Source organism: Narcine bancroftii, chromosome 8 (assembly GCF_036971445.1).
Source record: "Narcine bancroftii isolate sNarBan1 chromosome 8, sNarBan1.hap1, whole genome shotgun sequence".
NCBI classification, from domain to species: Eukaryota; Metazoa; Chordata; class Chondrichthyes; order Torpediniformes; family Narcinidae; genus Narcine; species Narcine bancroftii.
In genome coordinates this window covers 17450890-17477466 of record NC_091476.1, presented here as the reverse complement: position 1 = coordinate 17477466, position 26577 = coordinate 17450890, and the positions used below count along the sequence as shown (strand labels likewise).

Sequence of the window (26577 nt, the reverse complement as noted above, 5' to 3'; positions counted from 1 at the left end):
TTACATTCCAACTCCTATACTCAACACTTTGATTTATAAAGGCTAAGATGCCAAAAAGCTTTCTTCACAACCCTGTCCACATGTGACGCCACCTTCAGAGAACAATGTACCTATACTCCCAGATTCCTCTGCACCTCCACACTCCTCGGTGCCCTATCATTTACTGTATATGTCCTACCTTGGTTTGCCCTTCCAAAATGCATCACCTCACACTTGTCTGCATTAAACTCCATCTCCCATTTTTTTGGCCGATTTTGCCAGTTGGTCCAGATCCCTCTTCAAGCTTTGAAAATCTTCCTCATTGTCCACTACACCACTTTTCTTCGTGTCATCACCAAACTTGCTGTTCCAATTTACTACATTATCATCCATATCACTGATATATACATCAAACAACAATGGTCCCAACACAAGATCCCTGAGACCCACCACTCATTAAAGGCTTCCAGTCTGAGAAGCAACCATCCATTACCACTCTCTGTTTTCTCCCACACAGCTAATTACAAATCTCTTGCATATATATCTTTCTTCTGAGTACAATTTACAGTTAGAAACATAGAAACATAGAAGATAGGAGCAGGAGTAGGCCATTCGACCCTTCGAGCCTGCTCCGCCATTCAACGAGATCATGGCTGATCTTTAAGTTCAGTACCCCGTACCCGCCTTCTCTCCGTAACCTTTAATACCCTTATACTGAAGAAACAGATCTAATTCCCTCTTAAATACATTTAATGAATCTGCCTCTACTCCCCTCTGTGGCAATGAATTCCACAGATTCACCACCCTCTGGGTCAAGAAATTCCTCCTCATCTCGGTCCTAAATGGTTTGCCTATTATCCTCAAATCATGGCCCCGGGTTCTGGATTTTCCCATCATTGGAAACATCCCATCTGCATCCGTTCTGTCCAGTCCTGCCAGAATTTTAAATGTCTCTATGAGATCCCCTCTCAATCTTCTAAACTCCAGCGAGTACAATCCCAATTTGCGCAATCTTTCCTCCTAAGTCATTCCTGCCATTCCAGGTATCAGCCTGGTGAATCGCCTCTGCACTCCCTCCATTGCAAGAACATCCTTCCTTAGATAAGGTGACCAAAACTGCACACAATACTCCAGGTGGGGTCTCACCAAGGCCCTGTACAGCTGCATTAAGGTATCCTTGTTCCTAGACTCAATCCTTCTTGATATGAAGGCCAACATACCATTTGCCTTTTTAACCGCCTGCTGTACCTGCATGCTCTCCTTCATAGACTGGTGTACAAGTACCCCTAGGTCTCTCTGCACTTCCCCATCTCTTAATCTATTGCCATTCAAATAGTAATCTGCCCTCCGGTTTGTATTACCAAAGTGGATAACCTCACATTTATCCACATTGTAGTGCATTTGTCATGTATCTGCCCAGTCCCTCAATTTATCTAAATCACACTGGATCTTCCTGACCCCCTCTTCTGTGCACACAACCCCTCCTAGCTTAGTGTCATCTGCAAATTTGGAGATATTACATCCAATCCCCTCATCCAGATCTTTAATGTAAATTGTGAACAGCTGGAGTCCCAGTACAGATCCCTGTGGCACCCCACTGGTCACCGCCTGCCACTCAGAAAATGAGCCATTTATCCCAACTCTCTGTCTTCTACCTGCCAGCCAGTTCTCAATCCACATCAATACTTTTCCCCCAATCCCATGAGCCTTGATTTTGGAAGCCAGTTGTTTATGCGGGACCTTATCGAAGGCCTTTTGGAAGTCCAGGTACACCACATCCACTGGCTCTCCCCCATCTATTTTACCTGTCACCATCTCAAAGAATTCCAATAGATTTGTCAAGCACGATTTACCTTTTGTAAATCCATGTTGACTCCGTCCGATCCCTTCTCTGCTAGTCATATGCTCCGCTATTACATCCTTAATAATGGAGTCCATCATTTCACCCACTACTGATGTAAGGCTCACCGGCCTATAATTCCCCACTTTTTCTCTACCCCCTTTTTAAATAGTGGGGTAACATTAGCTACCCTCCAATCCATGGGTACTGATCCTGAGTCAATCAAGTTCTGGAAAATAATTCTTAAAGCATCTGCTATCTGAATGGCCACTTCCTTAAGTACCCTAGGATGTAGATTATCAGGCCCTTTGGATTTATCTGCCTTCAATCCCATCAATTTCCCCAAGACCATGTCCTTAGAGATACTGATTTCTTTCAGTTCCTCCCTTGCATTAGTCTCTATGTTTCCCAACATCCTTGGGAGGTTATTTTTATCCTCTCTTGTAAAGACAGAACTAAAGTAAGAATTTAATTGGTCTGCCATTTCCTTATTCCCCATTATATATTCCCCTGATTCCGACTGCAAGGGACCCACTCTGGATTTCACCAATCTTTTCCTCTTGACATATTTATAAAAGCTTTTGCAGTCGGTTTTTATATTTGCTGCAAGCTTACTTTCGTAATTTATTTTTGCTCTCTTGATTAATCCCTTTGTCCTCCTTTGGTGCATCTTGAACTGCTCCCAGTCATCGGTTGCGGAACTTTTTTTGGCCAATTGATATGCTCTCTCTTTGGACCTAATGCTGTCTCTAATTTCCCTTGTTATCCACGGTTTTGGTTTATTTTTATGTCAAACCAGTATGAACGATTTTTGCAATTTCTCCATTAGATCTGTGAATGCCAATAAGTAGAAAGATAAAGAATCTCAGGGTTGTATGTGTTGTCATGTATGTACTCTGAAAATAAAATTTAACATTGAAGTTTTGAATTTTGGCTTAGTTCAGAAGGCATTCAAGAGTTCACTGCACAATTTGAGCAAATCCAGGCAGTTCTTCCAAAGTACTGGCCAAAATTTCTACTTCAACCAAGACTGTGAAGAAGCATCAATTGCACAGATATTTCGGATGAAGAATTACAAGTGCATGAACGTCATTAATAAATCCAACACAAAATTCAGGAGAAAGCACCTGGTTGGTTAGAAAATGGAACGAAGCAATAGTACAGAAGCAATTAAGGCAAAGTGATTTAAGTTATCAATTCACGAAAGGCAAATCTATGGTCACTTAATGACTCTGGGGAGACATTCTTTTGCTTCTCTTTCTCTGACAGTAAGGGTCACAGGGCAATTTCTGCTGATGACAAATCTTTGTCTGCCTTATGGCAGACTAAAGTCAATTTCACGTAATACACCTTTTTTTTTACATGAGAATTAAGGAAATTTGAATCTTGAAGGTTTAAAGCAATAGAAGTCGATAGGGTTGTATGATGCTTAATGGAAAGATGTTCAATGGAAAGATGTTCAATGGAGCATGAAATATCTTTGAGCATGACCCAATTTTACGCTACAAATTCTGTCATTCACCTCGATGCTCTTGGAGAGATGTTGGCTAACATAATTGACTCCATCATGGCATCCCAAAGTATTCCAAAGTCTTAACTGTACACCAAGTAGTTTTTTGCTGGAATCAGTTCCACAAAAACCCAAACAATTTTTCTTTCAGAAGAAATAAAAGCAGTTGGTTCATTGGTAGATAGGTCACAAAAATATTGAGCATCCTTTCATTCCATATCAAATCCAGGAGCAATCTAAATGGTGCAAATCAGGTGATGTTACAGCATTACGATACTGTTTTGTGGGTCTGTCCATCTTTATTGATTTCAACGCACTGTTCACTTTGTGAAGATGGAATTTTGACCCACTGATAGTTGCTAATGTCGTGTGCAGAGAAACAAAGTTTATCATAAAAGTGCTCTGAACAAAATTGAAATAAGCTGGCAAGGAAAATCTATGCAAAAACAAATGAAATATCATCTTTGCATTGCACAATCTGATAGGCCACCAAAAGAAGTGCGGTCTAACTTGGAGATCTGAAAATAATTTTAGTTATTTTGGTTCTTCTGTGTGATTACAAATATTCATTGGAGCTCAAGTTTATTAGTCATTCATAAAGAAATAGATTCTCGTACAGTTATGCAATATTAGGATCAGATGAAATGGGGTTAATTTTTTAAATTTATATGCCAAGAAGTAATTCCAATGGTCAAGTAGCTTTCATGGAAATGATTAGGAAATTCCTCTTTAAAATTCATATTTACAACTTTAAAGTGCATACAATTAAAGAAGACAAATTTATTCTGTAAATAGACAAAAGGAATTTCAATATTGCTGGTTGAAAGTGTTCACCTATTATAATTCTTCCAGCTAAATTAAAATTTATATCACTGAAAGCAAATGACCTTCTGTATACACAATGATATACAGCCAAATGAGTGCTTGCCATGTTCAGTCTTCTAAAGTTCTGTCATGACAGGAAGCCCATAGAGTGTCTACCATGTTGCTCATCCTACTCAAGGTCACAATGGACTTTCACACTGTTGGCTCAACTTGGGACTCCTTTCTTAACCTACACTCAGTACATTTCTGGGCATCTGCTGTCTATTATTTTCCCAACCCAGAATATCCTTACAAAGAGCTTTTAAAAAAGGGAAAACAGTATGAAAGAATAAAACGAGGTAAATTAGAAAAAAATGCAGAAGGAAAATAACGAGTGCATAGAGTTGATGGGGGAGTAGAAAATAGAAAAGAGTGAGAGATAAAGGCAAGAACAAAGGAGGAGTGTATCATGTATTAAAATAAACTAAATGAAGGAAGCAAAGAAGTGAAAATGAAGAAAGAGTTGTCTAGAGAAAAGGGAAAGACTATAAAATGCAGTAAAATAATGGAAGGCGAAAGGGGGAAATAGATAAATGGAGAGGGGGAGAGGGAGAAATTGACATAAAAATCTATAAATATATACAGAGAGTGTATGAGTAGACATCGTCACACTTCTCTCACCTTGTGCCCAGGAGGTTCAAGTTAATTTGGTTCTTGAATAAATTGTGCAGTTTAACCATAATTATGCTCATTAAACATAAATGTTTTATTGTGCTATTCAACTCATTTTTAAAAATCATAAATACAAGCTCACTTTGGAATAAAAGATTGAAACAAGAACCCACAAATTGATGTAGTTCCAACTATAAAACCTGAAAAGCGTTGACCTTCATGCTTGGTCATTTTTCTAACTGGAGTCCATTACACCCACTGATTTTGTCAGTGCTCCAAATGTTTGACCTGGCAGAACAAGTCAAGTCATACATACACAGTGCAAAATGAAACTTCTGGAAAATACAAAATGAGCCAAGAAACCAAATAGACCACAATGCACTGTATCAATATCAATGTCAACTGTTTGTAGTGTGATCTTGCTCTTATTTCCATTTTAATGTGATCACCAGTTATCTTAACCACCAAGCTCGAATGAACAAGGAAAACGCAAAAGTCTACAGACACTGAGGTTGCAGTAAAAACAAGATGCTGGAGAAACTCAGCTGGTCCAATAGTGCACAGTACTTTACATGTCAAAGATAAAGGAACATAACTAACGTTTTGGGCTTGAGCCCTTCATCGAGCTTTGGAACATATCAGCAGGTGCCCAAACAAAATGGTACAGGGTGGGATGGGCAGGGGAGGAGCAAATTCCTCAAGGCAGGAGGAATAGGTGGTGAAGGGAGGGAGGGCACAGCCACAAGCAGGAAGAGGAGGGATGCCTTTGTGAATGGAGAGGAAAAGGGAGGGTGAAGAGCTGAAGAAGACAAAGAGAAAGGGAAGGGAGAGGGTAGGCTAGCAGAAACTGGGGAAGTTGATGTTAATGCCATCCAGTTGGAGAGTGCATGGATGGAATTCAAGTGTTGTTCCTCCAATTTAAGGTGGTCTTGGTTGCATAGTACAAGGCCATGAGCAAACATGTCTGAATGGGAGTGGGGCACAGAATTGAAGTGGCTGGCCACCGGTAGATCTTTGTCATTGATGTGACAGAGTGAAGGTGCTCAGTGAAGAAATCTCCCAGTCTGTGTCCAGTCTCTCCAATGTAGAGAACATTAATTTGTTCAGGTGTCTGCCAACATGTTTCCAAGATGAAGAGCTCAAGCCCAAAACTTTGGTTATGTATCTTTATCTTTGCTATATTATTTGACCAGCTGAGTTTCTCCAACATCATGTTTTTACCTCTGCAGAATAAGCCTCTGTTTTAGTTGAAATACACAATTTATTCATTAACCAATGGAATGCAAAGATCAGCAATACAATTATCATAACTAAATAAGAACCACTGCAGTTGAAGTAAGTTAATATGCAACAAACTCTAAAATAATCGGGAATGCAAATACTCCCTTTCAAGCAATTCCCAGTAGAGAATTCATGTGATTTCTTCTCCAACTCAAATTAAGAGTGAGCCATTACAGTGATTAACCCACATTCTTCTAAATACATGTCAAATGGCCAGTATGTTGATAGATAAACTAGAACTCCATATCAATACACAGTGTACACCAGAGATTCTCAACTTTTTTTTTGCTCACATACCACCTTAAGAAATCCCTTACTAACCATAGAATTCCTATGACACAGGTGCCTTGTGGTTAGTAAGGGATGACCCAAGGTGATTTGTGAGTGGAAAAAAAGGTTAAGAATCACTGGTACACACAATCAATCCTTATCCTGTTGATTGAATGGCTACCCTACATAATGTTGACAAGGTCAGTTTTATTATATTAAATTCAAATATGTGAATAAATCATAAAGCAGCGTGACTGTCTCAGAAAAGTTTTTGATAAGGAAAGCAAAATTATATCCAAAATCCTACAAACTTGTTATTTAAAGGGAGTTACTTTTGGGAAAAGAAAACAATTAATCTGTTTCCATCAGTATTAACCAATGCACTCCAGATTACAACTAACTTTTAAAATAATTTTTTATGTCTTATTCCCACCAATCAAATAAAGATATAATACGTGTTTTATATATAGAGTATCTAATTTCTCTGGCTAATTTGGTTTCATTTTTTTTGCAATATGGCATTACATATTTGTCAACAAAGACCTGTGATATGAAAAACACAACAATTCTAGGCGTGTAATATTTGCTGTCTTTATGAAGGTCTTTTCCTAATTAGAAAAACTTATCATTCTGTACAAATGCTTAAAAAACTGAATAATGAAAAGAAAATACATTGTAATTAAACAGCATCTGTATCAAGGCATTTCAAGCATGGAAAATGCTGTAAATTAGCTTTTATTTCATTATCTCAGAATCCAAATGAGCTTTATCACTGCAAAGTTCTCAAAGAACCCAAAAACCACTTGTCAACACAGGGCACAGTCATCACTGAAGGAATCCAGTGTCATGACATGACACTCCAACTGTGCTGTAATCTGCTTGGAAGTAACAATAACTGACAAAGCTGGCATATGATACATGGACATTCACTGGTAAAGTCAGCACTGAATTATCCATTCCTTAAGAAGAAAATGGCGAGCCAGCTTTTGGAACTACTGCAACCTTTCTTTGATGCTACTTTCAGGCCCAAGAACTGAACACATTTCAATATTTCGTGTGAGGTTAGTGTGCAACTTGAAGGGGAAGCTGAAGATGGGGTGTTTCCTTCCATCTGTAGCCTTTTATTCAAAGTGGTAAAGATTGTGGGTTAGGGGTTGAGGTTGAAGAAATCATGGTGAGTAACTGCAGTGGTTTTTTTTTCCTCAAACGCTTACACAGTTCACTGGTGCTGAAAATTCATCAAACATGACATGAACCTTTTCACGTTGGGAGACACAAATTAACCCATAAATATTTGTGCAACAGAGGGTAATACTGTGCTATCTCTGGGACGGTAACATAGTCTAAGACATTTTCAATTGTTGAAATCATTCTGAGTAAATCATCAACCAAATATCAGAGTTGCAAAGACAGTCCAGAATGTTTCAGAAAGTTAGTCAAGTTTTAGTGATGAGTTTATCGTCATAGACAACAAAAATGATGCACCAAAATCCTTACTATCTCACAAAGATACACCACAATAATATATTTTAAATTACCACACTCTGCTAAGACAGAAAAAGAGATTTAAAAGAAGTACAAAGGATAGCTAAATTAATGTTCACATTTACAGTTAGTGCAAAAAAATGTGACAATTCAACAGACAGACGTTTTGCTGGTCCTGGAGTTCTTTATGGTTAGGGTTAGGTAGGAAGAGGCAGTTCAAGAGCCTGTTGGCCATCAGAAAAAAACTGTTCTTGAACCCAGAGAAGCCTGAGGTCCAGATTCAAGAACAGTTCCCCACCCCCCCCCCCCCCCCATCAGCTATAAACTATATAGACCGGTTAATGATAAATGCATGAAGAAAAGTTATTCAAAGGAAACTAACCCACAAATAAAAGCTCATTGAACCAGGTTTTTTTTAAAAAAAGAGTGGCATCAGATTTGATATGGGAAGGAGAATTCACAGAACAAATATATGTTGAACCATGCAAGAGCATACATAAAATAAAAAGGAATATAAAGCAAAGTAAATTCACTGTCTAATTAAAAAAATAAGGACTGAAAGCACATCTACTGTCATGGGAAATAAAATAGTTTTTTTTTACAATATTTGTTCTTTGACGTCTCTTTAATATGGAGCCAATTTATAACTATGAATATATGCATTCAAATTTGATAAATGCATTCATTTGTTTCCATGTGCATTGCTGTTGCACCACAGGTTATGAAGGGTCATTACTACTCTGTGTAGTAATGACGTCATCCTCTTGTATATGCATTAGTAACATATTTAGTGATCATTTCTAGATCTCCATAAAAGAACAATGAGAGCACTCAAACAGCCAAATGGCAAAAACTTTAGAAATGAGAGAAAAAAAATGGCAAAGCAACTAATATGGTGGAATGGGATCATTTGTTAATTTTTGGCAAATCTTGTAATAATTTGTGAATGGGTCTCAAGGTTGTAAATCATACAGTTCGTACCAGCAAGGAAGTGGATGAAATCCTTTAACCCCACTCCCAAGTTAGTTTTTTTCCACTCAAGAGTTGGAAATATTTTTAAGCACCAAGTAAAAACTTCACTGATTGTGGGCTAGATATTATGAAAAGTTGAACAATGGTGAAAGAGATTTTTAAAAATATATTGCTGCCCCTCTTTCATGCAGGCAGAAACTACATTCTCCTCTGGCGACCTTTTGACTGCTAGGAAGTTGGAATCAAAGAGCCCACTCATGGGCTGAACTTCACACAGGAAATTAAAAAGAGACGCAGAGACGGCCCATGAATTACCTATTGACAGGATCCCAGAACAAGGGCCGCAGTGTGCAAAGCCAAGGAGGATAGCCGGCTGCTCATTCCTTCAGCGTCTGAGAGCCTCATTGTTGCTACAGTGCTTACAAGGAGTAAAGGACGTGTCAATTTGATGCAGCAAAGATGAGGCTGGCTCAAAAGAAAACACGGAATGCACTTACCCCTGTCCATCCCATTTCAGGTTGACTCAACATCCACTCTCTCTGGTACTGCCATGTTAAGATGAAGGAATGTCATTTTTTGGGCTAAAGTGGATCACATCTCAGCAGGACAATTGTTTGTAAATGCAATTACTAAATCCTCACAACTGTAACTGTTGCAAAAAGTAGGTGGAGGGCTTGAAATAAAAACAGAGAATACAAGACACATAGTATCTGTCTCTCCAGTTCTGACACAGGGTCGCAGACACAAAAATTCACAATTCAATTTTATTGTCAGAGTTCAGACATGACATCTGTAAGGTAAAACATCATGAGATGGGAATGTGTAAGGAGTTACCCTGTACAGGGCTGTAACAAGATGTGAATGCATCCTTGTACTTACAAGATAAGAGAGACATTGATGGATTGAGAGGCAGGAAGCTAGCAGGGAAAGGATAGCAACAGTTTTAGTCATTGGACAAGTAATGATATGATGATGTTCTAAGCATGTATCCAAGGGTATAAAAAATCACCATTTTGCTGATAACGGCAGAATGCATTCTCCGACTAACATGGTTAGTCGCAAGTGTTACAATCCGGTAATAAAGAACAAAGAACCCTGATTTCGACTCAGTCTGGTGTTTGTCTCACTCATTCATGAACAAAGCAGACCTAACACATCACATACAACCCTGAGATTCTTGTTCCTGCAGACCAGACAGAATTTCTACTTATTGACAGTACAAAATGTACTCAAGAAAAAAGATATGGATAACAGAAAGAAATGTAAACAAACTAACAGTGCAAATACAGAAAAAAAAGATTTAGTTTTAAATAATGTGCAAAGTAAGACTCCTTAAATGAGTTTCTGAGTTTGTTGTTTCAGAGTCTGATAGTGGTAGCAACTGTACCTCAACGTGGAGGTGCGAGACTTGTGGCACCCACACCTCTTTCCTGATGGCAGCAGCGAGAAATGACCATGTCCTGGATAGTGTGGATCCTTGATGGTGGCTGCTTCTCTCCAACAGCAGCATTCCATCTAGATTTAATCGATGGTTGGGAGAAGTTTGCCCTTGATGTACTAGCCTGTGTCCTTCATCTTTTGCAGGGCTTTCCACTCAGAGGATTTGGTCCCGCATACCAGGCTGTGAATGCAGCCAGTCAGCGCACGTTCCACGAGACGTCTGTGGGAAGTTTGCCAAGTTTTCTGATGTCATAACGAACCTCTGCAAACTCCTGAAAAAGTAGAGATGCTGGCATGCTTTTGTCATAATGACATTAGTATGTTGGGTCCAGGAAAGGTCCTCCAAGATAGTAGCTTTCAGGAATTTAAAATATGAAATGTTTTACTTTCCACAGATTCTTCCTCATCTGCAAAGTTGTTTCCAGCATTTTCTATTTTTATTTCAGATTTCCAGCATCTGCAGTTTTTTTTTTTAATCATCATTAAGCTCTGCGAACTACATTGTGGATAGATAGAGCTGATTGTGACTGTGAAATTACCCAAATTTTGGGTTAGTCATGCACAAATACATATAAAAAGCCCACATGTGTAGGTTCTGTACCCTATTAAGGATTAGAAAATGTAAAACATAACTCTCAAAGGGAATGTGATTAAAATTCAAGATTAGATGATGCTAAACTATATGGAAGCATTCATCTGTCGATCTCATTAGGTAAAACACCTACTGTTCTTACAAAGGGAAGGGAAGATGTATGTAGGTGTCTTATTCTCATCAGGCACCTAAGAACATTCAATTACTTTTTTAGGTTCACGGCAAATGTGAATAGGTTTAAGTGCAGCTGAAAGGCTACTTGATCCAACAGTCTACCATTGTTGGCAATCTTTGCTCACACTTTTAAGATCACTCTAAGCTGCAGAGTTTCTCTTTGTTTCCCTTCACAAATTCTGTCTGACCAATTAAAGAGTTCCAACTCGGTTTTAATTTCAGAATCTTAGCATCTGCAGTGTTTTATTTGCTTAGTTTATTCAAATCTAATACCAAGGAATTCAAAACACATGGTGCTTACATACATCTTGTCATCACAACATCCTCTGACCACATGACTGATATGCATAACTGCTCTTTTTCTCTCTTTGAAGGAAGTACAGTCTGTATAAATATTTTGCACGGTTATAGACAGTCAATAGAGATTCAATCTGTTCACTGTCTTTCTCAGTCAGTTTGATCTCCTCAATTGTGTACTTGTTTCTGACATATTTATTCCTGGAACTGAGGAATTTAAAACCTCTATTTTAACTCTTACTGTTTGGTGCTTTTTGAAAAAATAGCTGATTCTGTGTGGATGTCAGAAATAGATTCACCCTCAATCATTGCTTCTGTGCCTTCTTGTACGTCACTTTCTGTAATCGCTTGATCAACGTGAATGTTTCTGATATAATTTTCAATACACACTGTTGGAAATGTTGAATAGGTTTACTTCACCAAGTCAAGTCAAGTTTATTCTCATCTGATTGCACAAGTACAACCCAAAAGCGTTCTTCAGTCCACATTGCAAAACACACAGCCACACAACCAGATATAATACACATACAATATATATGCAGGATGAGTAACTCATTTATCCAAATAAATATTGTTTCATAAATAGTGACATCTCAGATGGTTAGTGTGAGCAGTTTCTTTGATCTTTCAGCATTCTTACTGCCTGTGAGAAGAAGTTGTTTCTCAGCCTAGTGGTGCTGGCTCGGATTCTCCTATATCTCTTGCCAGAAGCAAGTGGCTGAAAGGTGCTGTGTGTGTGGGGAGGAAGGGGTCCTTAAGGATTTTGAGCAGCCTCTTCAGAGAGCAATACCGGTAGATCACATCAATTGTTGGGGGGTGGGGGTGGGTAGGGATACCAGTGATCTTCTTTGCCACTCTTATGGTCCTGATTTGACTTCTGATCCATTTCTCTGCAGCAACTGTACCGCACTGTGATGCAGCTGGCCAGGACACTCTTGATAGACTAATAATAGATTTATACCCTCTCTGTCTCCAACTCTCACATTCAATCAAAATGACCTCCCTTTTCTTCATGCCATTGCTTTCTGCTTCAACTGCTGGTCTCCTCAGGTGTCCCACTCTACTCCTCCCTCTCCAAAAATAACATGTTCCTTTAAAGGAGAAGTGTGGTAAAGTACTAAAGGCATTATGAAATAGAAAGAAAAATCAGTCAATAGATATTTATGGAATAGTGCCTTGAAAGCAGAGGTGAGTGTACCTTGGAGGGCATTTAAGCTTATACATAAAGAATGTCTGATAAGATTTTGTATAGCAGAACATTGCACAAAGCATGAAAAAATGCATTAATATTGGCCTGTACATGGGGTCCAGCACCAGTTTTGTGCATGGAATTTTACCAACAGCATTTTTTTTTACACCAGAGTCAAGGAATCGTGAAAAATAGAATAGTCTGCACATTCAAATCTCTCAATCTCAGGCACCCAGTGTTGTGAAGCCCACAGAGGACATTGATCAAGCAGCAAAATTGGATGAGGCAGAGGGAAAAAAACTGGAGTGGATCATGGAAGTTGAGGAAATCATCACTGTGGCTTGAGTACTAGCATGGTGGGGAGACAGAAAGAGAGAAACCATTAAGAAAAGCATCCATGAGGAAAAAAGTGAACACCTGACACATCCTGATGGGTACCCAAATAGGCCCGTGCTGATGGGTATCCAAATAGTCCCGTGCCGATGGGTATCCAAATAGGCCCGTGCTGCAGCAAGGATTGGCCAACACCAAAGTAGGTCTCAATCTTCTGCATCCGCTCACTGGGCTCAAACATGCAGAGCAATCTTGAACAAGCGAGTGCAGTTGGGGCAGAGCATGTCCCACAATGTTACATTGCGTCCCAGATATCTGCAGCATGAACACAGGCAATCCAGAGCCAAAGTCCTAAAGTGCATTACTGATCCACGACAGAGCACGGAATAATAATTTCCTCCCACATGCAGGTCAGTAGGTTAATTTGCAATTCCAAATTCCCCTAGACAGGGCCGGTGCTAGGAATTGCAGGGCCCAATTAGAAAATTGATAACGGGGCCTCAACCCTACAAAAGTCGAAATTGATGTTTTATATTTCATGTAGTATGCCAGTCTTAGCCAAAAAGCATTAAATGCGTGATATACTAAATATTGAAAGACAATATGAAAGTTTTAATTTTTTAATACAAGTTAAGACAATTACAGACCTACTGTTTATCCACAGGTCTTTTAGAAACAGAGTTTTCTGGCTTTTTTATTTGCAAAATCTTTCAAAATAATTTCAAAGTCAATGGTTTTAGTAATGTAATTTTCTATAGAGAGCATCACCAAATTGTTTAGTCTCTTGTGAAATTGTTTTAATCAGTTTTAGTTTTGAAAAACTTCTTTCGCCTGATGCGACTGTTACGGGCATTATTAAGTAAATCCTCAAAGCAATAAAAACATTAGGAAATGCTGTGAATCGATTGTTTACTACCAGGTATTCAAACGGAGCTTGAGGCTTAACGACACTGAAGGGAAGAAAAGTTTTCAGAGCTTCAAGTTCTTCGGCCAACAGATAACCATCCACGTCTTTAGTTGTTTCAGTAACTACCCCTCCATCAGTGCTCTGTTTAGTATAGTGTCAGTTAAAGCTGCTTGAAGGTCTGCTGTGTGTTTCCTTATTTCCGCCTTTTGTAAGGACTGAAAGTTATTTAAAAATCCAAATAATTTTACATGGCTTTTGAGCTGCTTAAATCTAGGCTCTAAAGATTGAATAGCTTTGTCTAGCACTAAGCTGAAGCACTGAACTCTGTGCTTCTTTTGGATCATCTAAAGCTTGACCTTTTGCCTCATATGAAAACATTATCTTCCTTCTACGTAGTTTTTTTTAAATTGTCTAAACTTCAATGGTAATTCAACAGCTTCAGCCAATTCATTTGCGCCTATTAGGACATCATTAAAACTGCCTTCTCTATAAATTCTTAGCCATAATAGGCTTTCAAATGACTCCATGCCTTCATCAATGTCCTTTCTTTCACCTTGTAGTTCCTTGCTTACATAGTTCACTTTATAAAGTACTTCATGCCAAAATATCAAAGAAACTAAAAATTTGTAGTATTTTAGCTGGTTTGCTAAAGATTCAGCTTCAGCTTTTACCTTGGGCTCATCTGTTATCTCTGATATTTCCACAAGTGCATCATATACTTCTCCAACCTGATAACGAATAGCTTTAACACTATCAATCTGACACTCCCACCTCGCATTGCTCAAGGGTTTCACCGATAACCCGGGTACATGTTTGTTAAAAACTGCCCACCTCTTGGTTGATGCAGAGAACAATATGTAGATCCTTTGCAAGATCCCAAAAAATGTTATAGCATCTGGACAACACTTGGCTACATCTCCGAGTAAAAGTTTATAATTGTGACATGCACAGGGTACAAAGAAAGCTCTTGAGTTATCCTTCAACAGTCGTGCTTGTACTCCAGATGTGTGACCTATCATGTTGCTACCGTTGTCATAGCCTTGGCCTCGAATGTCTTCACCTCTAAATTTAATTCCTTCAGTGTGTTTAATAATGTTTTATATAAATCTTCTCCTGTGCAACCTGCATAAACTTTATGAAATGTTCATAAACACCTGAAGGAACCAAGTTACCATCAGACACATACCTGATCGTTAGAGACATTTTCTCTTGGTGACTCGTATCAGGTGTGCAGTCGAAAATTATGGCGTAGTACTGCTGCTTTTACGCGTTTCAGTATCTCATTCAAAACATCTGTAGCCATAATGTCTTATAGTTCATTCTGAGTATCTTTTCCTAAATAGTGATTATGAATTTCATGGGTTTTGACTTTTCTCAAATGTTCTTCAAGAACAGGGTCAAACTTTCAAACAGCTCAACAAGACCTAAAAAGTTTCCACTGTGTACACTCTCATTACCAACTTTTTCCTCTGTTCCTCTAAATCACACATGTCAAACTCTGGCCCATTATATTTGGCCCACAAGATCATTTCAAAAATGTATTAGAGGTGGCCCGCTGGCCGCCATGCCAGTATAGCGCATGCACAGCTAATACTATAAATCCCAGAATGCATTGGCGTCAGCCTGCTAATCGCCCCCACCTCCTCTGTTTACGTTGCAGGGTCTCACCGTGGACTCTGGTTTTGGGGCCTGACCGGTGTCAGGGGAAGCCAAGGCCGCTTCCCAGCGCCCGGAACCAGAGGCCTCGGGCTTGACCTCGCCAGGACCGTTGCCCACTCCCCCTCCCTGCCGCAGGCCAACCCACGACTCACGGTGACGGGGCCGCTGATCCGCCGAGATGCCGCCCTGCAGCGAGAGCCGATGCCCCCGCACTGTCGTTGTCCAACCCGATCGCCCGCAAACCCCCACCCTCCCGCACACAGGCCTGAGTAAGGATTATGAACTTTAATCTCAGGATAAAACGATCTTCCAATAGTTTCATGTCACAGTGATAAATATATTCCTGGTTAAAAATGGTCCTGCACCTGGATACAAGCTCATTAGGCATAAAACTTGAAAAGTGTGTAAATCAAAGGATATCTGTACCAGTGGAAAAAGGGCATGGCAAATAACCCTGCTAGAGTTCATGCCCACAATCAGTCACCCATTTGATTGTTTCAGGAATCATGTTATTCTCCCACATTCTCAACAGCCCTCAGATTTTACTATTCGACAGCACACTAGCAACATTTGACAAATCCTCTATAGAGAAATATTATTTATTGAATATTTTATTTCTCATTTGTTAATGCTTCTGGAAAGAGTTTATCCAAAACTATTATTAAACATTTATTTTAATAAGAAAAAGTTTAACATTACATATGTTGAAAGAAGAGAAAACATGCAGATGTTGTTGAAAATTTTCATTAAATATTTAGTTCGGCCCTCGACTTAGACCAAGTTTTTAATTTTGGCCCTCCGTGAATTTGAGTTTGACACCCCTGCTCTAAATGCTAGATTTCTCTCAGCAAGAAACTGCGCTATTGCTACTAGCCTTTTGAATACTGGCTGCCAGTGCTTTGCATGTTCATTGATGATTATTTCAAGTTCTTTGTCAATTGTCTGTCCACTACAAAGTCTTTGGTGTAACTCCCAGAAACTCCATGTGGCTTCCAATTGGTTTTTAGAATTTTCATGCTCATACAACCTTGCATGAAGATTAGACCAGTTGTTGAATCCACTTCTTAATAATGCACTGGTTGTGTTCTTACTAAAAAGTTTACAATAAAAGCAATAAATTCTATTAGCAGACTGAGAGTATATTATCCAAGGTCTTTCAACACACTCCCCATTTGAAAGTTTCCTCATGCAGTGAAAGAGGAAATGAAAATCCCTTTTCATTTCGTGGAAAGTTGTTCACTGGAATAGGAGGACCTTTCATTGTTAAATAACCTCTTACATTTTGATTTATGTATGCTGGCCAGTTGGCTGGGTCATCATAACTGTTAATTACAATTGTACTCATGGATGATCCATCAATGCGTGATGTTTGGGCTTGGTCTTTTTCGGCTTTTAGTGGACTTTCCGCTTTGCCACTGTCTTCTGCTGTATTGAGATAGTTTTTAATTTGATTCACAGCTGCGTCATCCTTTTCTAACATCAATTTCATCATTGTATTCATCAACTGTAATTGGACTCAAGGCTGTATTGTCATTTTCTGAATTATTTTTGTTTTCTTCATCCTCAATACATGGGCACTTCAAAGATGGAGTGACAAGGAATTTTGTGATGGCACCTCTATGTTTTTCATTTTCAGCTACCTTAGCCTTAACGAGTGCTCATTTCTGGTTGCCGCTTAAATACCTACGCCCTTTGTCTCTATCTCTGCTTGTGCTTCCCATGTAAAATGACATATAAATTTTAAGCTGCTAATTCTCTGGGCTATATTTTTAAGGTAAAAAAGGTAAAAGAAGCATATTTTAAAATGTTTAGACTTAAAATTGCACAAAAGACTTGATATTAGCAATTTGTTATAAAATTGGACTTGACATCCAACAGTGGAACAATGTTATCGTCATTGGTGTCAATCCCATGTCATTTTCCTCATTAGCTTTACGTTGTTCCAACGTCAGCTGCTGACCTTGGAACAACGCACCCAACTCTCAACTTGTGAACGCCACAGAACAGCAAAACAACCGACCGATTCTAGATTTGTTGAATGTTGACAACTTCAAATAAGGTAAGAATTGCTTTTTTTTTTTAGTAACGTTTAGGTTAGTTAGGTTAGGTAGTTAAGGTTACATTCCACAACAGGGGGACACACTTTAATTTTGCCATTTTGTTTAGCTGATTTTCTAGTCAAATGTCTAGCGATAGTTTGTCGCTAGATATTTGGCTAGAAAATCGGTGGAAAAATTGATGTGTGTAGTGGATGAAATTCGCCCCCGAAGAAAACAATTTCCACATGGTCAAGCTAAACTGCACCTGTTCCAAATCACCAAAAACATGAAATAGGCTATATTAAGCCTAAGTGCAATAGCTTAGTTAGTAACAGTAGCCTAGTACTATTTTGATACTAAATACATGGGCGTATTTAATCAGTTTTAGTTTTGAAAAACTTCTTTCGCCCGATGCGACTGTTACGGGCATTGTTAAGTAAATCCTCAAAGCAATAAAAACATTAGGAAATGCTATGAATCGATTGTTTACTACCAGGTATTCAAACAGAGCTTGAGGCTCAAACTACTGCAAAATTATGAAACAATGACAGAGGCAGCCTTGCTAAGAATATCTGGATCTTGTAACGATGAATAACCCCGAGATGTACAGAACATGCCCCTATAGCTGAATAACCTTGTAAACCAGCTCGTAAAGATGTAGGCTATAACCCCCACAGCAACCTAGCCTAGTAAAGATCAACTTAAACTAACCTAACTTTGGGGTTATTCATCTTTACAAGACCCGAATATCCTCACCAATTCCATCTACAATTGCTAACATTATCGGAAATTCTACGCTTAGGGCCTAGGCTATTTACGTTCAGGCTAACTGCTTAAGCCTAGGGCCTAGGCTAGCATGACGCTATCTCAATCTCATATTAAAGTACAAGTTCTCTTATTGATTAGCCTATAGCCTGTTTTGATCTTGATAATAAGAAGAGACGCTTCATCAGCTCCAGAATACATCTATCTTACTGGGTCAAATGAATACGAAACATGAAATTTTTGGCTAGGGAGACAAAGGAGGCCGAGAGCCAGTAGTTTAATCGAAGACATATTTCCTAAAAATATTTCACTGAGATAATACAATCAATTAAGGGCAATGACTTCACGAGTTCACTGACAAATCCCTCAGTTTATAAGGCCTATAGTATTATTATTTTCTTACCAGTTTAAACAAAGTCAGTCACAGTGTTCTCTGCTCAAGGCCTGGGCTCAAACACGTGCGTGGGGCCCCCTTGAGGCGCGGGGCCCAATTGGTCAAATAGGCTTAAAACCGGTCCTGCCCTAGAATAGGTGGATGGTAAAATCTGAGAATGATGGAGGAATGAGCTTAATGTGGGATTAGCGTATCTGAGTATTTAATGGATGGCACAGGTTCGATGGGGCAAAGGGCCTGTTTCCAAGCCGGATCTCTCTATCACTCTTCATAAAAGCATTTCACATGAAAATGAATATACTCTTTCTTGTGAAATCAACAACAAGAGTGAGTCTAAAAGAAGGTGCCACCAAAAATCTCTCCATCCTCAAACTCAATCCACCCATTAATGAAGCCTAGCATCCCATAGGCTGCCTTACCTATTCTATCAACCTTTGCAGCGACCTTGAGAGAGGTATGGATTTTGACAGGTTTCCTCACGAAATCCCCAAGTGTTCCCACCTTCAAACAAAAAGAATAGAAACCCATGGGCAAAGATTTGTGGGTTTGTATTGTCCTTTTTATGCTGACCTTTCATCGTCAAGATTTGGATTTCCATGTTTATTATAATGTAATCCCTTGAAGGTAAAGGAATCATTCACCCATTTTGTTAAATCTGGTAAGTGAACACTGGCTGAACCACAAAGCATACCAGCTGAAGCAAAGAAGCATTGGAACAGCAAGGCTGTTGTTTTCATTGGGAATGGTGGGGGTGTTAAGATAAAGGTAGACATGTAATAGAGATATTAATATATTAATATTATTGAGGTGACCAAAGGAGTGTTATAACATAAGGCATGGAATAAAACAAAGGTTTCTTGATGGCATTAAATAGCTGAGAACAATGTAAAGAGGATCAATATAAGTGACAACTTTATAATGAGGGTGGAGTTTGCAATGATATTCATGTCATGAGTATCAGACCTGACGGTCCTACAGTGAAGATGGATGAGGAATAAGTTCTATAACAAAGAATTCTAAAGTCCTCTAATGTACGGCACTGGTAAAGAACTTCAACCCTTCAAAGATTTAAAGGGGGAAGGTCACTTAACCAGTTCAATATACAAAAGTGCTGGAGAAACTCAGCTGGTCATACAGCATTTATAGGAAGTAAAGGGTGACTAACATTTTGGGCCTGAGCCCTTCATCAAGGTCTGAGCAGAAAGCAGGTAAGTGCCTGATTAAAAAGGTGCTGGGGGGGGAGGAAGGGGCAGGTCAAGGAGTATATGCTGACATGCCATAGGGTGGGAGTGCAGAAGAGAGAAAAGCTGAGGTGATAGGGAGAGGAGGTTGCTCTCTGTATGGAGAGGGAAGGGGTGAGGAGCTGGAGGAAAGGAAACAGAGGGATAGGGAAAGAGAACAACTCAGGGGAGGGGTTTAAGAGAAGCTGGAGAAGTCCACCTTAACTACTCTAATCTGAAGTATTTGCTCTCAGCCAAATGTTGTCCCTGAGGCATAAATACGTTTTAAACTTTTCCAAACCTCAAAAACTCCATACAGTTCTAACTGGTGCCTAAATGGAGAAGTGGTTTTCTTATCAGGGTGATGGAGAATGACAGTTAGTGTCAAGGGAGAAGTCGCCTTTTTGGTAGGTCAAAGGGTTTTTTAAAGGAATCATGAGAAGTGTTAAATTTACTGGAAATTTCAGAAAACCCCTGGGCTAGAAATTGGAAAGTTTATATATTTTTGTCAAATGGCTCAGACTTCCTTGTTCCTCTTTTCATCCAGAGAAATGAAGCATATCTACACATCTAGTCAACGGTCTCTCCACTGATGTCAGTCAATGCTTTTAAGAAGCCTCCCACTTCCTGAATATTCCGTTCAAGCACCACCTTTTGTAATGGTCTAATAGTCCTTGTTCTGCCAATAATAAAGCTCCAAGATATTTGATCCTTAATCGTCAACATCCTTTATGCTTCTTTAGCCACTTCCAATTGTAGAATCTGCAGGAGTCCTTACAAAATGCACATGGCTATACTATCTCACGTCGGAGGAAAGAGACCATTCATGATCAGTTGAATAATAGCAGGAGTGTCAAGTTGATCTACACTTCTGAAGGATGATCAATGTCAGCCTGCCTTCTAGTCCTTACTGACCACTGAAGAATGTGTCCAGCACCAATGACTGAAATGTAAACTTTCTCAAGATCCAACTTCTTCTTCTTACTGACACTTTAGGAAAACTTCCGACACAGGATCAAGTTGGGATAATTCAGCAGTTTGCCCTTCTCAATACCCGAGAACTGAGGATGCCAAACGTGTCAAACAATTTGGTCCAAGATACTCCGAGGCCATTTTTCATCTCTGTCACTCAATTGAGGCAAAGAAAGGAAGTTTACGAAGAGTCAAAAGCTTCTGTGGCGTAATATATATTTACATTCCAAGGTCGTGTTTAATTCCATGTTGTATGAGCACTTAATATTTGAGGAAGAGAGATTATTTTTAACCATTAAATTGTAAAGCTGAGCTTTTGTGTTCCTGACACTGCTGCTTAGTTGAAATATTGGCATCTGGATGTATCTGCATGTACCAATTCATAGCGTATTTTCATAAGGATGTATTTTTCTAAAGGAGGACATACCCCTCCATAAATCTTTGTCCACGAAGCCAAGCCAAAGGAAGAAGATTTTTAAACAATTTCTAACATTTCACAAAAAAATGGAAAAGTCCTGATCATCTATTTACCATTCTTCCCCATTTTCTAAGACGATACCTATCACTAAACGCAATGTATAGCACCTTCAACAGCTATCAAATATCAGACTTGTCCTTTCAGCGTTTCAACAATGGATTTTAATCTAACACCAGCCTTGTTCCACTCTTCAGCGTCACTGGAAGATTGCAAAGGATGCTTTTTATCTCCAAGAAACCATGTCTTTTTTTTAATTAGAAGACGATGTACAAGGAATGGAGCCATTTATTAATGCATAATTGACGTTGATAGAGTACTTACTGCTGGTATCCTAGATCACGTGCCATTGGCCACAAACCAGCTGAGTATTTGGAGAACGCTGTTCCTTCTTGTACTGATGCTTTTAAAACAAGAGTGCTCTGCACAGTGATTTCCACCTTTGAGATCTTGCTTCTTTGAAACTGCCTCGTAATCCCTCACTTTGCAATGCTGCTTTCGTGAACATTGAAATGAATAGGGGAGCTCCAATAAATAGTGACCGTGACCCGCCAACCCATGACCCATGGTGAATCAGAAATGAAATGTTTCCGATCCCTTGCATTGAACTGGAAGGATTCCAATCTGTGAAATGTAATCACCATCTATGACAAAGCAATAGATTCCTTCAAACACGACTTCGGGTTAGATTCCAGGAACTTATGTTATATGTGAAGCACATATTTCATGAACTTGAATCTCCTCAGACATTAGTCCATTGTGCTCTGTGCCATGAGGTCGCTGGATATCTCTACATTTATGTAATTCCCCTTTGACCGAGTCAGAACCCTCTCCTGCTCCTCCACTTTAGAAGATTGCCCAAAGGTAAAAGCATAGTTTCTGACATCTCAAAGATTTCCCCTCACTGAAAATGAATTCATAGCTTCAGGCCTTGATAGTAATGGGCCTTAAGATAAAGTGTACAAGTGACAGCAGCAATAAAATATCTCCACAGATAAATCCTCTCCATACAATAGACAAAAACTGCATTTAACTACCATAAATACTTTTCCTACCCATATCATCCAATAAAATTTCCAGCCTGACTTGTGCCCTGTAAAAGTGCAGGAAATTCACCAATATCATAAATGGCACTGCAGCAATACTTTGCTCTTTGTTTCGCTCTCCTCAATTTCATGTACAGAGGAACTTTGCAACATAATTCCCAGTGGCCAGAATAATACACTGGGACAATATTTGGGTAGCAACTCAGTCTAATGCAAACTTGCATGTGAAGTGACTGGGGGACAGAATATCCAGACATTAATCTCTCCATTCTACATCTCTTGACCTCAGTACTTTTTCAGACCATGGCATTTAAGATTTGAATGTCTGATTATCATTTAATTGAAACAGATTTACGAAGCTGAGAGATTATATTAAGATCAATTCATATCGGCAAAAACCTTACAGTTTTGTACTAAACTCCAACATTCCCACATATAATTGCCACCAAGGTTAGCATTCCTGCCCACTCACATTCAAATGCAGAAGCCTTGAACTTGCTGGACATGCTTTCCTGGCTTTTTCTAGTTTGTGTTCTTTCAAAGGTTCATCATACATACCAGTGCTGGAGCGTGTTATTCAATGTTTCTGCATGTCAGAGGCACTCTAAAACCAAGTTGAGGAGGGGGCAAAATGGGTTCACTACAACTAGTTCATAGGAGGGGGTTGTCCTACCGCTCCACCCTCACTTCCAGAGCACACAGTCAAAAGAGGTGGTATTTATTTATCAGCACAAAGTCGTGACACTTGCCCGGGAATCCACACTGATGACCGGACCAAACATTTGTTGGATGCAAACACCATGGAATCTGCAAACTGTAAATTCAAACCTGATATTCAATAAAAAGTTTCTGAATAAAAACTTTGGCCCAATTATCATTAAATGTTTTTGTTCAAGTCTTCTCAAGACATTGTGACTTTTAGACTGCCTCCAGCTGCTTCACTTGGGAAGTGACTCTTAATTAACCTAGCTGTCTTGGGACAATACTTCTGTCAGAGGAAATCTCTCACAATCCCTGAGCTGGGGATATTTAAAGCAGGAGACTCTCACTGTACAATTTTCAGAAGAGCAAACGATCCAGATGTTTGGCTCAAATTCTCAGTCAATTAATCCATAAAGCGCCTATGGTTGAGTTACAAAATCCTTGCAATTATCCACATGCAAGATATAAAATACAGGCCAAAACCACCCAATAGAGCAGATCACAACTAAACCTGATCCTACTCTCAATCGAGGCCTGGGTGCCTCCAAATCTCTTTGATGCAGTTGGATTGTGATCTGAAATGGCTGATTTTGTTTTGCCCTCCCTCGATCAAACTTGTCGAAGTTTGTGACCATCTGTGACCAGCCAACCAACACCATTCTCCGCAGCACTCTAATTCCATTCAAACGTCCATACTGGAGATCTGGGGGGGGGGGGGGGGGGGACACGCTGGGCTGTGGTTCACAGATCGCCAAGTTGTCAGTGTTTAACAAATAAAGTTGGTGAGAAGTGAAAACGAAACGCGAGATATCACAGGGCAAACTTTCATCTCGACAAACCTCAGCCCTGACTGCAAGGCTGAAATCGCCCTCGTTTCTCCAACACGCCACCCAAACCTCCAATTGAGATGACCGCAACTTTTATTTTTGGGTCACACTTCAAACTTATCGGTTCATATATTATGCAGAGAGACCCTTAAAATTCTGTCTTGAATGGAGAGACGGGGTGCGCGTCGAGGCCAAGTCTGTGTCCAAATCATCACAGGTATTGTTTTGCAATCAAGTTAAAAATTAAATTCGATTTGCATATCGGATACTGCAGGGTTTGTCCATTTCTTTGGCGGACACTCCCAGCCTCATCGGTGGTGTTTCACTGCCACGAAGCTGTTTGGACAGCGGAGGGGCGCAGGGACAGCACCGCGAGGATGGGCAGCCACTCTCGGGAACGGGACATCAGCTTGAGCGTGCCCTTTATTTCAGAAACAGGCTCTCCGAGTTACAATTCCAGGCAGAGTTTTTGTGGCTTGGATATTAAAGCACGTTTTGGGAAGGAAGAGGCTCTCCTTACCTGTTACCCCTCGGTTGCCCACTTTGCTCAGCAATGTTCTTAAGCTTTTCAAGTGGAAACTCCGGGATCTCCTGAAGACGTGCGGCGGCTCAGAATCATCCATCGCCGCCGAGATCGCAGCCCCAGCGCCGGCGGCGAGCAGGACCCGGACGAGGTGGGCGTGAATGTCCCACAGAGGGCGGCGCTGAGCATCCTCCGCGCCCAGGGCACACGGCGAGGGTCCCTCTCCCTCCCTGAATGCGCTGCGCTCCGCTGAAGTGCGGGAGAGGAGGAACTGAGTCAGCCCCCCGCTCGATTCGCCTTCATTGGAACAAACTGTTTCTTGACGCAACTGCGCGGGGAGTTTGCAGCAAAGCCGCAGTTTGAAGTCAACAGGCTCCAAATGAGATCATGTGTCATATCTCAGCTCGGGCCTCCTACACAGTCCCCGGAGGGGATTTACCAATCCAATCAAAGGAGCCCAGATTCAACTCGGTAAACCGGCACACGGGAGAAGGTCATTTGGCCCCTGAGGTCGAATTATTTCCCCTGCTCTTTTCCAACTTTCACTTCTTGCCTTTGACCATGAATTGGAGATGACAAACCAACTTTAACATTCAGGAAAATAATTTGGACGGGGTCCATGGATGGAAGGAGGATGGTGGGCTCCGGACTGGGACTAGATCGGGCACAGACGAGAAGGGCCGCTGTAATGGGTTCTCTTGTCATGATCAATATTTGATGTTCAGGCTATTAGAATCAGAATGTATTGGTCATGAAATGTGGGGGGTTTTTGCGGCACCAATCACTGTTTAAAGAAGCCAAGTGTTTCAAAGAGCAGTATTCATGCACCTGGACTCGAGTGCCACCTAAATAATACCTGATCTTTTTCTTTGAGTTCACATTGAGAGGTGATTCAAAGAAAGAGTCACACGCGTCTTTCTCTTCGCTTGGAAGCTAATGTTTATTAGATTGCAACGAGAAGCTGGAATATCGCACGATATTTTGGTTTCCAAGACTTGTCGGACCCCAGGATCTTAATCAGTTAACTTTGTGTCCACTTGAGTCTGGGTGGAGAGAATGGCTCCTCCTGACCTTACATGTTGCTTTTAATCTCACCATCATAGAGGAAAATATTTGCATATTTTACGCCTTGAGTTTCTTCAAGTTCATGCTGAATCAGGTATTTCATCACAGAAGAAGAGTCGTGAAACAGTCTACTAATTTTCCTCATTTGCTGTTTCCTCGCTCTTCTTTGTTGAGGAAGCCAAAAAGGTCATTCACAAGACGATCTGAAAGTAACCCCGAGAGGTGCATATTCACTGATTGCGAGGGTGTTGAAGGGAAGGACCGCGGTCGAGAGTTGTCCTGTTCCAGGGCATTGTGTGCCTGAGACTGGGGAAGTCCCTCAAAGAGAACATTGATGGAAATGTATAGATAAGATTGAGACTAGAAGTATGAACAGACTGAGCGGTTTTCTTCTTTGTAAATAATTTATTGTGAATAAAGTATTTTTGGGGGGGAAAAATGATTCCCCTTTGAACTTTATAGATCTAGGAACTTCCTCCAAACCATGGCATTTCCCCTAAACCATATTCTGGGTTTAAAGTGACTGTTAATAAAAAAATATTTCTTTGATAAATCTGTTTTCTACTTATCCAGTCGGAGTGATGGGAATGGATTCCAATCAAGTCCTTTTGCTGATTATTTCCTTTCTGCTACAACTATAATCCTTTGGCTCAATACAGGTCAAGAATCAAAACTGTTGCTCGAAATGGCTTCAATATCACTGAGTCATGGACTGAGCACAAAATTGGGTCTAATTTGCTTTACAAATGTTCAACAGAACACCTTATCATGGGGGGGGGGGGGAGTGTAAAGCAAAGCCAAGTCACCTGAGCCAGTGCAAAAATGGGCCTCTCAGTTAAAGCTTCCATAAAAGTCAGAGACTACCCAAAGTCCCTCTGCAGACTCCCTATTTCTTCAACAGTACCTGCAATGATAGAGTGCTGGTGATCATCCTGACCACTAGTGGGAGTTGGAGACTAGTTTGTTGCAGCTTCAGTCGGATTCATGATGGATGCCTCAACACAGTCCTGAGTGAGTCCTTTAGTTAATAAAGTATAGTTGTTTTAAAAGAATCCAAGTTTTTTTATTACAATAAAAGAAACATTACATGGCACCAGGAGTGGAAGAAACACCAGGAGTGTGCAGGGTGAAAATCAACAGAGGAA

General features: G+C 40.1%; 1 protein-coding gene across 1 annotated transcript in view; it reads right to left on the bottom strand.

Annotated features, from left to right (window-relative positions):
- stard8 (StAR related lipid transfer domain containing 8) overlaps positions 1 to 24718 on the bottom strand; it is an 89574-nt gene extending 64856 nt beyond the window's left edge. The window contains exon 1 of the mRNA XM_069893027.1: positions 24365 to 24718. Within this exon, the coding sequence (XP_069749128.1) occupies positions 24365 to 24467 (103 nt within the window). The 5' untranslated portion in view covers positions 24468 to 24718. The remainder of the gene's footprint in view (positions 1 to 24364) is intronic.
- Between the last annotated feature and the right edge of the window lie 1859 nt (positions 24719 to 26577).